At 31.8% G+C, this 14,511-nt stretch overlaps 1 protein-coding gene across 2 annotated transcripts in view; it reads left to right on the forward strand.

Annotated features, from left to right (window-relative positions):
* Positions 1-14,511, forward strand: part of LOC145283671 (rho GTPase-activating protein 19-like) — a 67,077-nt gene that overhangs the window by 7,561 nt on the left and 45,005 nt on the right. For both annotated transcript variants that reach the window (XM_080132682.1, XM_080132683.1), the window contains exons 2-4: positions 8,529-8,739; positions 13,304-13,393; positions 13,538-13,747. In XM_080132682.1, coding sequence (XP_079988808.1) covers positions 8,538-8,739; positions 13,304-13,393; positions 13,538-13,747 — 502 coding nt within the window. In that variant the 5' untranslated portion in view covers positions 8,529-8,537. The remainder of the gene's footprint in view (positions 1-8,528; positions 8,740-13,303; positions 13,394-13,537; positions 13,748-14,511) is intronic.

Here is a 14,511-nt window from a genome sequence, read left to right on the forward strand (position 1 = left end):
AATGCTGCTAATTTCATCAAGAGATGATTCAATTTTTGTATTTACTTTAGTAAATATATCTGCAATTATTTTTGCAGTGAAGTATATTTTGATGAAATACTGTAATTTGGAGAAAGTTTTGCAATAAGCCTTTTAAATACTATGTCAGATGTTACAGAATATAATTGAGCATAAACAATCATTTTTCTTATCAGATACTGGATTAATTGTGACTGTTGGTCATTAAAATCCTAAACTTTTTTTTTTTTGATAAATATTGATTCTATAGTAGTTTGGTGTTTCACTGGAGGCTCGTAGTTGTTGTCACTTGTTCCTGGAATGTCTGTCCCTGAACATTCCTTGTACTTCTTTTTATCTACAACTGTTGCTTCTTTTTGATGAACTTTTCTAAGATGGTTTAACATATTAGTCGATGTAAAAGTTTTTGTTGATTTGCCACCCTTTGATGGGATGGTTTGAAATCTTTTAATATTAAACTAAACTCTGAGAAACTTTATCTAGACATTTTGCAAGTAGATGCAAAAAAATACTTGAACATTTCAAACATTTGATAAGGATATAAGGCAGGTGAGCTCTAAAAAATTTACTTTGATTCACCAATAAAAAAAAAAAAATGAAATTTGTAAGCGACCCACCACCACTATCACCACCACAAAAATACAAAACAAAATTAACCGCCATTTTTTTTTTATAATCATGTTTTGGCTAAGAACAAGTGACTAACAAATTCAGAAATAATAAATCTTACAATCAATTTCTCCATTTCAAATTATATAGGTCGGTAGAAAATTACATTTTGTTTTTAGTAAAAGTTATTTGGTGTATATATATTTTTTTTTTTTCATTTCTCAGCTGTTTACTACTTTGATATGTTTTTAATTACAACAAACATTTTTCCATCAGATCACTCAAAAATACCAATGAATTGTTTGTCAATAATTTATTTGAATATTGAATTGCCCTAAAACTTCATACAAAAATATCTTGTCAAAAATATCAGAAATTGGAAAAATATTAGAAGTGAATTTTTAGTGCTCGCCCTTCAAGTAAAAGTGTGCCCAATTTTACATTTAACACTTTTGGGTGGATATCTGAAATATTTGTAGGATATTTTTTTTTTTTATTATGCTAAAGTTGGTTTAGAAAATTAAGAGAACAAGGTGTGGCATGGCCCCTGGCCTTGGCAGGGTCATTTTAGACGACAATAGTGTTTGGGGGTATTGCCAAAAACCATGCCAACAATTAAAATAAATTCTCTATAAAAGTTACGTTATGGCGACAGAAGAAAATGAACCATATTAAACAGATGTGCATGTATATTAAAATGGAAATAAATGAAACATTGAAGGGTATTATCATCACCAGCACATGCTAACATAACAGGAACAACGTTTTGTAAATGAAAAATCAAGAAAAACATGATAGAGTTGCGAAACATTTCTATAACTGAGTTTACAAAAAGATGAGTATTTATTTAGAAATATTCATGTAGGACAGTTTACAAGAACTCGTGGTTTTGTAGGAAAATCTAACATTTAGTAGAAAATGAATACAAAAGTCTTTGAAATAAAGATATTCTTTTTTAATTAAAAGAAACCATTTGGTTAATAACAATGAAGAGAATAATTTGGTGAAGTAATACACTTAAGTACCTCGCTGTTAATCATATTTAGGTCATAAAATTCTTATATTATAATGTAAAAACATTAACATTTCTCCAGTTCCGCCTTTCAGACTATTTTTACTTGGTAAATAAATGTTACCATTAAACAATCGTTCACGTTCAACAGAAGATAGGGGTGCTGATAAATATTTCCTAACTAAGGATGCCAGGATGGGAAATTCATATTTATTTGAATTCCACCATTGAAAAACAGCGTCACTTTTTTATATATTTTTTTATTTTTTATATTTTTCCATTTCTATCTTTAAGAAATATATTTAATTTGCTTTTTTATTTCACTGTCTGCTTCAATCTATATTGCTGCTGCCATCTTAGCTGCATTATCTCGTATAGGAATATGGATTTTACAAAAAATATCAAATTCTTTTACTGTGTTTTTGATAGCTTCACTAATATTGACTGCAGCATGTGATGATTTAAATGGAGTAATTCTTAAAACTCTGTTTTTTTGTTCAAAGTTTTCATTGATCCAATGGGATGTCATAACTTGTAAATATAAGTTCGCTGTACCAACACAGCAGCCATCACTGGTAAGAGATAAATAAGTAGTAGTGTTAATTTCCTCCTGTATCTTATTTCTAACCTTACTATATATGCACAATATTTTCTTTTATATACTTTCTAAAAGGAAGTGTATAATTTAGACAAATATGCTTCAATAGTCTTATAAAATCAAGGTCTTCTACAACAGAAAAAGTTTGCAAGTCAATTGCAATCATTTCACCAAAAAATATTTATGGATTCTTTGAGCTTTGCTATCATTTATATCCCAAGTTTTATTTTGAGCGACGATGTTGTGTAAGGTTTGTTGCTTAAAGGAGTCACTGACAATTTTGGTTTGTCTCATAGTTGAACAATCGCTAGGCTGTGTCTTCTTTCATTTTCTCTTCTTTTTGAAGTTCTGTACGATGCTGTGCATGAAAGTATTTCAGCATGTTTGTTGTGGTAAAAAAAAGCATGTGTTCCTCTAGTTTATTACAACAGCATTTTGATTTATTTTGCTCATCAGAAATCTTGTTATAAATTTCCAAACTATACTTTGCAGCTTAACACTGGATCTGCTTGCCATAATTTGTGTCTGAAAATAAACATCAGTTAATATTTTTCATTGTTAAATAAAAAATATTTCTAGTTCTTATGTGTAGATTTAAACAATGAATTATTAATTGTATAACAAGAAAGGTCTATTATTGTCATTTATTTTAAGGTGCCATGAGTAATCTCCTCAAAACATTATTTGTGCATTTGTCAATGAATAGAACACATTGAATATAATTCAATTTGAACATTATTTTAGAAATAAGAGACACAATATTGCAACACTATTCTAACTGCATAACTGCATCAAGTATTTTGGGTTGCATTAAATTATAGAAATTTGTTTAAACTAGCTTCAGAGTTTACTAAGACCTTTGATTCTTAGTAAATTCTTATGTATTAAAAGATTAAATGTTTAAGCTTTTTGCATCCAAACATTTTATGAATAGAGATTAGTTAAACTTTACCATAACAACCAATATTTATAGTTTTATAACAATTTGATTCATAAAAATAAATTTAACTTTCAAAATCCTATTTTTAAAAAATAATTTGGTAAAAAACGGCTAGACTGAGAATAGAAGCAAAAAAAAAAAAAAAAAATGTTGGTAAAAAGGCTTCCGGGCAACACCAGGGTAAGAATAGATGTTATATATAATTAAAATAAGTGTACTTTACATATTATTTTGAACTTGAAAAGAAAGAACATTTGAATTTAGGCAAAAATGGCAAATGGAAAAAATATAGGTTAACATCTCACAATAAGTTTATTAAAATATTGGTTAACATTTCACAATAAGTTTATTAAAATATTGGTTAATATCTCACAATAAGTTTATTAAAATATTGGTTAACATCTCACGTTTATTAAAATATTGGTTAACATCTCATGTTTATTAAAATATTGGATTAAAATCAGAAAATAACCCCTCATCATTCTTGTAGTTTTAGTTGTAGTTTTTTTTTTTTAATGTTACTAGTTTGAACATGTAGGAGTCAGCCATGTATTCGAATAAAAAACAATTTATTGGATACATTATTATTATAATGTATACATATTTAAATTTTGTTACATTTCTTTTTATTAAAACCCCATTCTTAACATAGTGGGGCCTTTTTAACTATTCTGTATTTTCACATAACAATTTAATAAACACCGTAAAAATTTAATTTAATTTGGAAATTGCATATACATTCAATCTGGTCAAATTTTAGTATAAAATATATCATTGTATAAAGTCAGAAAAACACACCCTTTTTTATTAACCTTCTTTTTTTTTTCTCCTTCACGTTACGGGTTCGAGCCTGCCGGCCTACTTCCATTTTTTTTTTTTTTTTTTTTACACCTCTGCCTACTGTTGTTTTGCTCCCCTCCCCCCTACCACTTTATTTATTTTTTTCCGGGTTTCCTTACTATGCCACCTAAACACCCGGGCAACTCCGGGAACCCCCGCTAGTCTATTATATAAAAGCAAAAATGTTTGTGTGTGTGTGTGCACTTTTTTTTGTATGTCCAGCAAAGGCTTGGGGGAGGGGGGGCTGTCTTAGAAATTAAAGGAGGCTGTCTCTGTCTTTTATTTGAGCAACTTTTATTTCATAAAATTCACACTATCCCATAGTCCTGCATATTTGTTTGGCTTTTAGTATAAATAAAGTGAAACTAAAGTCAGTTCCTTGGCTTTCCCACCAGGGACGTCCAGAAAGCAATGAACTTTGATCAATGCGGGGGAAAACCCGTCATATCAGACAGTTGCTATTCATTTGGACACTCCCCTTTTCATGAGGAGCTGATTTTCCCCCAATATCTTGGAGAAACAAAACAAAAAAAAACTGGCTCGCAGCCGAAGTTAAGTGCAGGATTTCATTCCCCTATGACATGATGCTTGACCTCATTAAATTTACGTACCTGTGTGAACTCATTCACTTAACTTTTTAATCATTTAATTTCAATGATTCTCAATTCTTCTGCCCTCATAGTGTTGCAGTAAGTTATCAGGCTATCACTTTCTTTTCTGCCTTCGCCTCAAGGCTTTGGGTTCGAGCCTTCCTACCTACCAAAAATTTTTTTCCCCCCTACACACACCGACAAACACCCGGGCAATGCCAGGCACCCCTGCTAGTATATATATATATATATATATATATATAAAAGGCAAAATGTGTGTGTGTGTGTTGGTATGTCTCGCAAAAACTTTCGATAGACGCAATGAACACTGATAAAATTGGTATCATTAGAAAGATCGGTTTCTCGGACAACAAACATTGAAAAATTGGCCAAAAAGATTCATTCTGTGCTGGTCAAATGAGCCGGTTGTTTTTTACAAGGAAGGGTCAGTTTTTGCATCAATATTTTTGCGAAGTCATCATATGCCTTAATCATTGTGCGTTTAAAACACCTTATTTCCAAGGCCTATGACGTCACGTGCACATTAACCGAATTGTTTAACAAGTTTGCTTTTTTTTTCACCTCCTTTTCCTCTTCTGTGTTACAAGTTCGAGCCTGGCTACTGCGGCTAATTTTGTTTTTACGCTCATATGGGTACTCACTCCTATTTTCATTTATTTTTTTTTAGGGACTTTGGTTGCTTAATACCCTTACTATACCACATCCGGGCAACATTGGGTACCCATTTTATATATATTTTTTTTATATTTTTTTTTTTTTTCGCTTACAAAATTTTGCTTTTGGTTTCACTTCTGGCTGATGGTACTTAATTCTACATTTTTTTTTTTTAATTTTACGACCGCGCAATAATGCCCCCCCCTCCTCTGCCCCCTTTGGTGCTTGTGCACTTTTGCCACCGCACTATTTTTAAATAGTTTTTTCAGGTTAAATTCAGGCTTCACAATATCTTATTTTTTATTGAATTGGTAGAAGCACAGGATAATTACAAAACACCTTCCCAATCCATGTTAAGGATGGCTTTCGAAATAACGTTATTTCAGCACAGTGGCAAAGTGCACAAGTAACCCCCCCCCACACACACACACACACACTTTTTTTTCTTTTTTTAACTAAAAGTAAATTTTACAATCGGGCAACCTACCCCCACCATTTTTCTTTTCTTTTTTTTTTTTTTTTTTTTTTTTTTTTTTTACAACCGGGCAATGCTAGTCATTAATATATCAAAGTACTTGTTCAGCAAGTCAAAAACCACTAATGTTCTATCTTACATTCCTCTGGGTAATTATCTATTGGAATAACTTGAAAAATGAAAAGATAATGAAGCCATTACATTGTGAAGGGAGTTGCTAGCTGCATTGTTAAAAAATGCATGCAATGTAATCAGGATAGTGACAATTTGAAAAGGAACCGTTTTTCTTTTAAAAATTATAAAATGGACATCACAAAATTGTTTGCCATTGAAAAACCTGGAATCTGGCAACAATTCCAAAAAATTTCATTAATAGCTAGTATCAATGTGTAATTTTTAAGAAGTTATGCTTACAAAAAAACCATACATGAAGTGGTCTTCTGATTTTATTAATATAAATATTACAGAATACAATTATGAGTGTCATATCATAGTGTTTGATCAATGACAGAGCAAAAAGCTTGTTGACATGAATCTTATTGATGAAGAAAATTGTGTTGTGTATTGTTTTTCATGCATCCCGAAGATTGTGAATATTATTAATGATTTCATGGGTGACATTTTTTGGAGGGTCACCATGTATCTCTTAACAAGAATTTCATCTGTAAGGTCTGTAGAGAACCATATGATTCTAAGATCTGGAAAGCCAAAAAGTAAGAAGTTAAAATAATGTTTGAAAAATGTGCATTGTATATATATTTTTATCTTTATATATTTTCAACTTGGACTGGAATATAAAGCTAAATCTGAAACAAATAATGCATTTTAAATAGAACATATTAAAATAGATACGTATATGTACAGGTGTATCTTTTCAAACTCTGGAATCTACAGAATTTGGAACAAAAACCTTCATTTAATCCACTGAAGTAGCATGCTCTTGTTTCATTGGCTATCACCTGATACAAGTCTGAAGTAATTCGCAATTGTAGTATCTCTTGCAATGAGGATTGAACCTTCAATTCCAGCAATGTGTGACTTAGAACTTGTTATACATACTTTTCAGGGCTTAGTATCTTATCTGTTGCAGCACAAGTTCTTCTACCTGGTTGTGTTTGATGGAACAAGAACATATTACCCCCGTGGGTTAAATAAAGGGTTCTATTCGAAATCCTGTAAAGAGTCCGGATTTCGACAAGATACACCTGAAGAAGGGTTTAGGTTACATTCGCGGAGACAACAGTTGGAAATAAGTCATACACCATCCACTATGAGTACGAAATTCCTACAGCTACATACATAGAAAATGGGGCTATTAAACCTGACATAGTGATATGGGACAACAAGGAGAAAGTGGCAACCCTAGTTGAAGTAAGTGTCCCTAGTGATGCTGGCCTTAACAGAGCAGAGGGGAAGAAAATAACAAAATACCAAGGACTTATGTACGACATAAAAATAAACTGGAATCTTAAGAAGATATCAATCATTCCAGTCATTATAGGAACATCCGGGCTGATGAAAAAGAATTTCAAAACTATCTGGCAAATACACCCGGTGAACCAAGTGCAAAAGAAATACAAACAATAGCACTTAAAGAGACGGTTAGAATCTTAAAAAGATCTCTCCTTGAAGTAACTAAACTAATGGGAGAATGTTTGGCATCCAGTAGAATGCCCCATTCCCAGGAAAAACAAATGGATAAAAAAATTAAAACAAAAAAGAATAACACTCAGGAGAAAACAGTAGTTCAAAGAATCCAAATAGTGAAAAAGGTTATGTTTCGTGATTACGATAAAGTTATCAATGAAAGGTTTTTTTATTTTAAATTAATATTTCAAGTTGCAAAATTTATAAAGTAATATTTAGTCAGCCAAACCAATGAGTTATTATTTTTATTATTATTATTATTATTGTTGTTGTTAACAGTTGAAATGAGATTATCTCTGCTATTATATCATAGGAACTTTGTGTGTGAGTTTGTTTCCCATGGACTTGGAAACAGCTAGCCTAATTTTGTTTTAAACTTCACATAAAGGTACTTGATGTGTCTGGGAGTGTTCTTACGTAGGTTTTGTATCGGAATATGTCCAATAAGTAGCGATAATCAAAAAAATTTGATTAAAGAAGAAAGTCCGATTTTGAATAAAGTTAACACTTTAATGCAACCTAATATCACAAAGTGTATTTGAGAAGCTTTATCACTGCAAACGCAGAAAGGCTTGTCATATAAAATTAACGGTATGTTCTTTGATGAGACACGGGCACGTTCAAAATTAACGTTTCTTATTAGGGCATAATTGAACCACGATACCTTTGTACATTTAACGATTTTTATTCAAGTGATTATGTAAAAATAATTTCATAACATCAACAGTTGGTTCTATAATAAGACGGGTGCATTTGAAATGAATGTTTTCGTTTAGAGCATAATTGGACCATATTTGTATTTTAAACTGTAAGTGAAGCCGTTATTTCCAGATAATTTTATAAAATAAACAGATTCTCTACAGTGCAATGTAGACTACGATGTATTGTGGGGAGGTCCCTAACTAGAGCAGGCAAACAATCGATTTGATTTCAAAAATTGGTGATTTAGTTGATTTTGATAACAATAAAAGTATGAGAGGGTGGAACATTTGTTGATCCTCATTCAATCCCGGATAATGTCTGGTATTCCTGCTAGTTGCTTAAAATAAAAGATATCAGAAGATTCATTACACAATACATATCTTTTTGACAATTTTCATTTCTATTTCTCTCTTTATCAACAGGTCTTGAAAATGGAGTCTTATACTCCATTGGCCCAACAACGAAGCGATGCAAAAAGTGTTATCCGGTTGCGCAACTGTATGCCAGAAAAGTTTTTTTCGTTTTGTCTGATGCATTTGTCGATTGTTCTGGATTTGAATGACACCGGTCTGGAAGAGATTCTCTCTGATGCCAAACCACGCAGAGTCATGACACCTTTGTGGAGAAAAAAAGGTATGTTGGTTTATTAATGGTCACTTTTCGCAATTGATCTTGTTTGCTTTATCTAGCAATATGCATGAAAAAATTGAAATCGCTTAAAATATCTCAATAATGGTATACATAAACAGAATTTGATGATCTAACAATCTTTTTAAATTTTGAAAAATTATAACGCCTTGCACAGTTGGATGTTTTTCCCTCTTTAAGATCATCTGAGTTTTGTCACACTTTTTACACTACTTCTAAGTAAAAATGTTATATCAAGACAAAGCAATGAAAGCATTTTTTTTTTTTTTTTTTTTTTTGTGGAAGAAATCAAAATATGTTACTGAAAATCTCCAGATATTTAAAGTTTCCAAGTAATCTGCAGTAAATGCAAATAATTATCTTGCAATACCTTAAAAATGCTGCGTATCTATTTAAAAAAAAAAAAAAAAAGAGCCAGAGAAAGTTGAATTATAATTCCTTTTATGTACAAGAAATTTTAAATCTAATACTAAAACTGTTTTAAAATAAATAAATTGCAAGATATTTTTGTTTTGTTATAGGTCAACCCCAAAATATGAGATTCTACCTCTTTTTTTCAGCACTTGGGTGTGAACATCCTAAAAAACTTGGCAAAAAGAAGGGAAAAAAAAAACAATTATTTTATAATGCGAGATGACGTTCACTATTATATAAAATAATCTCCAGTTTCAGGTCATTCTAGTGTTTAGGATTGAATCTTGTTTTGTTTTTTCTATAGGAGATAAATCCTGTACATTACTTTTGGGGGGGGGGGGTATTTTTGTTTGTTTAGACAATTATGTGTGGTTTTAAGAAAGCTTTTTTGTTTGGGGCTTGCCACTCTGACTTCAGGTCAGTGGTAGAGTTATGGGAGTTTTTTTTAGGAGGGGTTTGCCACTTGTACTTAGAGTTAAAGAGGGATTGGGGTTAGGTTTTGTCTCTGGATTAGGTTATTGGTACTGTCAGGAGAAAATATTTTTAGGAGATGGGCTTGTCACTCAGACTTGAGGTAAGATAATTATAATTTATTTTTGTACATACTTTTCAGCTTGAAAAATATCAAAAGTAAATTGGAGGGCCAACTGCTCAAAAATGCAAGAATGTCCTGGAAATATGAGATCATTTTATGTTAAATTTATATGTGAAACTGATCCCCACCCTCACTCTAAATTCTTTTCTCTGTTTTCTGAGTAGGGGGGGGGGTCATTTTCCTACTTGCTATAATTAATCAATTTATCTATATGATAAATAAAATATAGACGATTCTTTTTTTCTGTCTGAAAAAAAAAAACATTATGGGAATACAAACAGATGCCACATAAATTCAATATGGTCACACTACCTGCCAATACTGCATGTTTTGCAGATATTATCAGTTGCTTTTATTCAATGTCATAAATTCCTATAATATTTCTGATGAGTTACTCTCCTAAAATAGTCAACCTTTGAGAAGGCTGCAGGTGTTTTTACCCTCTTCAAAATATCTATCGTTATACCCAGACAAGATCAGGAATTTTCTTACATTAACTTCATAATACCTGTTGCACTGTCAATGTTTATTTTTGCATTCCATACTTTTAACTCATTACTCCCACCATACCTAAATACTTCTTATGATGGCATTCTTAAATTCTGGACAATTTGATTGGTTTCCTTAGATCTAAACTGAATTATTGGAATGTTGTTTTTAAACACCACTCGACAACATGACATCAGTCAATGCTCAGTCTTAGAAACACATTTTCTGATATAAAAATAGATAATACATTTCACTTCTATTTTTTAATATTTACAACTATTTATATAAATAGAACAGATTTTGAACGAACAGCAATCATCAAACTTGACTCACCAACCTCATTATTTGTTAGCTCCCTTCAATGATAGGAAACCGATCAGCTCTTCGAGAATATATTCTCAAATATAATGCTCTACACTGATTTGAGTTCTTTATCTTCATCTGCTTTGTAGACATCGTCGCTGCATTCTAAATATAGTTTTTTTTTTTGTTTTTGTTTTTTTTTTGCAGAATCTGTTCTGATTTGTGCCATTTTTCTACCGGGCAACACTGGTACACAGGTTCTGCTAGTAATTAAATAGGTTTAGTTAATGCACCTTGGCTTTCCAAGCTTAATAATAAATTTCTTTCTGAGGATGCAAAGGAAGAACAGGGCTATTCTGTGGTGGATTTATAATGTGTCTTGATGACAGATCTGACTATGTGCTGTTGAGACTGAAGGTGAACATACTGGAGTTAACTCTGTATTGCAACTGTTTGCACATGTTGAATAAAGCCCTATTTGGATAAACAGATGCACACACATTCCAAATGAGGATAAGCAAGGAAAAGGCAGATGCAGTAAGACTTGGAATGACTTGGTAAAAGATGTCCTCAAGCAATGGTACATTGAAAACAACAAATGACAAGTTTCATAGAGAAAGTCATTTCATGCTGCCATATCCAACATACAATCAACATCTGGTGCAGAAAGGATCAATTTTTGTCTAAAAAATTCTTAAACCTTTTATCTATAGATCTCTGTAATATGATCTTGTGCAAGGCAATCCATAATACAGGCCTACTAAGCATGCGCTATTTTTTTTACTAGCGGCAAGTGTTTTGGCATTATTCACAGTCGATTCTGATATTGCTGGATATCATATACAATTGAATTGAATCTTTTTTAATATATTTTTAACTTTTTACTATCCGAATTCTGCTATTTAAGAATATTGAAGTAAGTATACATGTTAAATTATATAAATTTATAATATTTATCTTTTAGTACTTTTTTGTGAAATATTCATGTTTTGAAATTTGTCACAAAAAATTGTTAACAATAATGTCGTTTTTAGAAAAATAATTTGTTTTTCTAAAAAAAAAAAAAATTACTTTGTAATAAATATTATTTATTTAAATAATAAATATTATTTACGTATCTTTCTTAAATCTTAGCCAAATTTCAGTATTTTGGACTTTATTGATTTTTTTCTAGTACTAAACTAGATGCTGAACTTCAAAGCAGAATTAAAATCCTTTCAGCTAATAACTATCCTTTACATGCCATTGAAAAATGTATAAAGATAAAATTGTTACTTTTAAAGGTGAAATGTTTTTAGGCCCTCAAAAATTTCCTGTTCATGTGAAGCTCACATGGATTAGTGTTAGGAGCAAAGAGTTTTCATACAGAATTTTTTTCAGCTGTTTTGCGTTGTTTCTTTGCAGTTAAAGTTCAAATTGTGGTTAGGATTAGAAGCACTTTTTCCCTCTTTTTGGAAGAATGGAATCTCCTCTAATCAATACAATATGGCCGTTTATCACTTTGTCAGTGTGAGACTGACTAAATAAGGCATCGCATTTGGCGTTTGGAGGTGAGAATTTCCCTACATATTCCCTCTTCAATACACAGGCATGGAAGATGGGCAATATCCTGACATTAATGAGCATTTGCTGCCAAGTCTGCACATAGATGCAAGGATAAAGCATTTTCTATTTTACACAAAACATGTTCGAAGATGCATTTAAAAATTTTGAAGCAGTTATCAACTTACAACTGTCTCTGTGCAAACAGAAAAAGGTACACTTACAACTTGGAGTTTAAGGGTGTTCATTGAAAATATATAAAAAAATAATTTCAAGGTATGCACAAAATAACTCCAGTTTCTTTATAGAAATACACATGCATGAACTATAACAAAATATTATTTGGGAATAATTTTGATCTGTACGGGTATATCCCTGCCCCCCTCCAGTAATGAACCCCAGTTGCGTGTTTGCTAGATGTGTATTATGAATCACCTTCATCTCATGACAATGATGAGCATCATTGTTTATCAGTGCTGTATTTTCTGATGTAAAAATGTCTCGTAGAGCCAAGATATTTTTTGTTGATAAAAATTTTTGAGTTATAAGCTGTTTATAAGCTAGACAGCAAAAATGCTTTCTTTGGTAGCCAATTGACAAGTATTGCTTTTATTAGACTTAGAATAAAGTTTCAGGTTTCTCATTGGTTGGTAGCAAAACGTGGTTCCATCTGATTGGTCAATTCTTATCAACAACAAAAATTATTAATGGCCATTAATGTCTGACAACATTTTGAAAACTGTCATTGATATAAAACAAAATAATATACATCAGATGTTCCCAATCTGAAGGTAAGAGATGATGTTCCAGAAGATGCAAGAAAAGTTTAGATAAAAAATGTATTGGTTAAGTTATTATTTTGTGTGTGTGTTTATTTGTTTTTCTTTTACAATGTACTAACTTCTTGCTTGCATTTTAGAGTTAAGTATTGTTATTAAGTGACAATTAAATACACGGTGCAATAGATTTAATCCAACCATGTATTTGATAAATTTCGGGTGGGGGTCCTAGATTAGAAGGAAATTTCTTGAGTAGTGTGAACTAAAAATAAAAGGTTGGGAACCACTGATGTATATCATGCCTGTATTAATTGTGATCTGATACATTTTTCCTTTCCATCATCCTTTTACCGTTTATTTTGATAGTAGAAACCAGCAGACTCGCAGATTTTTTAATTGTCTTTTTATTTCTTGCTTTTCTTTTCAGATAGCAAAAGTGCTTTCTTTGGTAGCCAATTGACAAGCGAAAGTATCGCTTCTATCTTTCGCTTAATTGAATTCTTGAAACGTTCTGAAAGTAAGTGCACTCCTCCCTTTTATGACACGAGGATTTTCTTATGACTTGATCGCAAATAACATTTTATATTCTATTTTTGCAAGTGATGCATCGGTGAACACTGAATCACTTTTTTTAATATCTTTGTTTCTCTGTTTCTTGTAGATATTGAAGTGGAAGGTTTGTTCCGTAAGACTGGCAGCAACGCACGACAAACATTATTAAAAGAAATGCTTAATCAAACAAGCGATTTAAACCTGGATGATGGCCAATTCTCTCCTCATGATTGTGCCTCTGTCTTAAAAAGTTTTCTCAAAGAACTTCCCGAATGTTTAATGGTTGACAAATTCTCCAAGGCTCATTATCAACTTTGTGGTAAGTCTTTATTTTTATAGTCTTCTTTTAACCGAGCATGAAAACTGTTCAATAAAAGTGTTATTTAGTTTCAAACTGATTTTATTTCTAAGAGGACTATGCTATATCAAAGATAAAGTATATTATTGCCATTATTGCCTTTCTCTTGTTTCATAAGGTGGTGGATATCCTTTTTAGAAAGGGTGCTTGCATGTTTTTTTTTACATAGGAGTCACCACTTATCAAGGCCTGGAGACCACTCGAGGATAAGGGTTATAGAGTGTACAGTAGTCAATAGGATAATATTGTAGTAATCGTTAGTAATGGAAATTTGGTAAATTGGATTACTTAAGGGGGCGGTTCATCAAGAATTTGTTTATGTTGGACTTGAAGACAACCAAGTTGTAGTCAGCTGAAAAGCAGGCAAATGGAAGAGGGTTTCACAGGCGTGCAGTTCCAAGAAAGAAGCCTTGTTCATGGAATCTACATTTTGATTTAGGTACAGATAAAGAGTGGGGAAAATTATTGACAGTGGTTTCAGCTAGACAGGTGTTTTTTGTGAAAGATTGGCGAGGTGGGGACCAGAGATTGGAGCTCAGATAAGCACTTGCCATAGAAATAAGGATAAAACAAAGACAGGCTCACAACGTCTCTTCTGTAGGAAAAAGGTTACAGGGAAGAGAAAAGGACATCTCCCACTAAGCTACGAAGTATAGCGAAGCAATGATTGTGAGATTCCCAATCGCACTTCTGATTCGGCATTACTTTGTGATGATATAGCATGT

The sequence above is a fragment of the Euprymna scolopes genome, chromosome 8 (assembly GCF_053919585.1).
Source record: "Euprymna scolopes isolate OS-2025 chromosome 8, ASM5391958v1, whole genome shotgun sequence".
In the NCBI taxonomy this organism is placed as follows: domain Eukaryota; kingdom Metazoa; phylum Mollusca; class Cephalopoda; order Sepiida; family Sepiolidae; genus Euprymna; species Euprymna scolopes.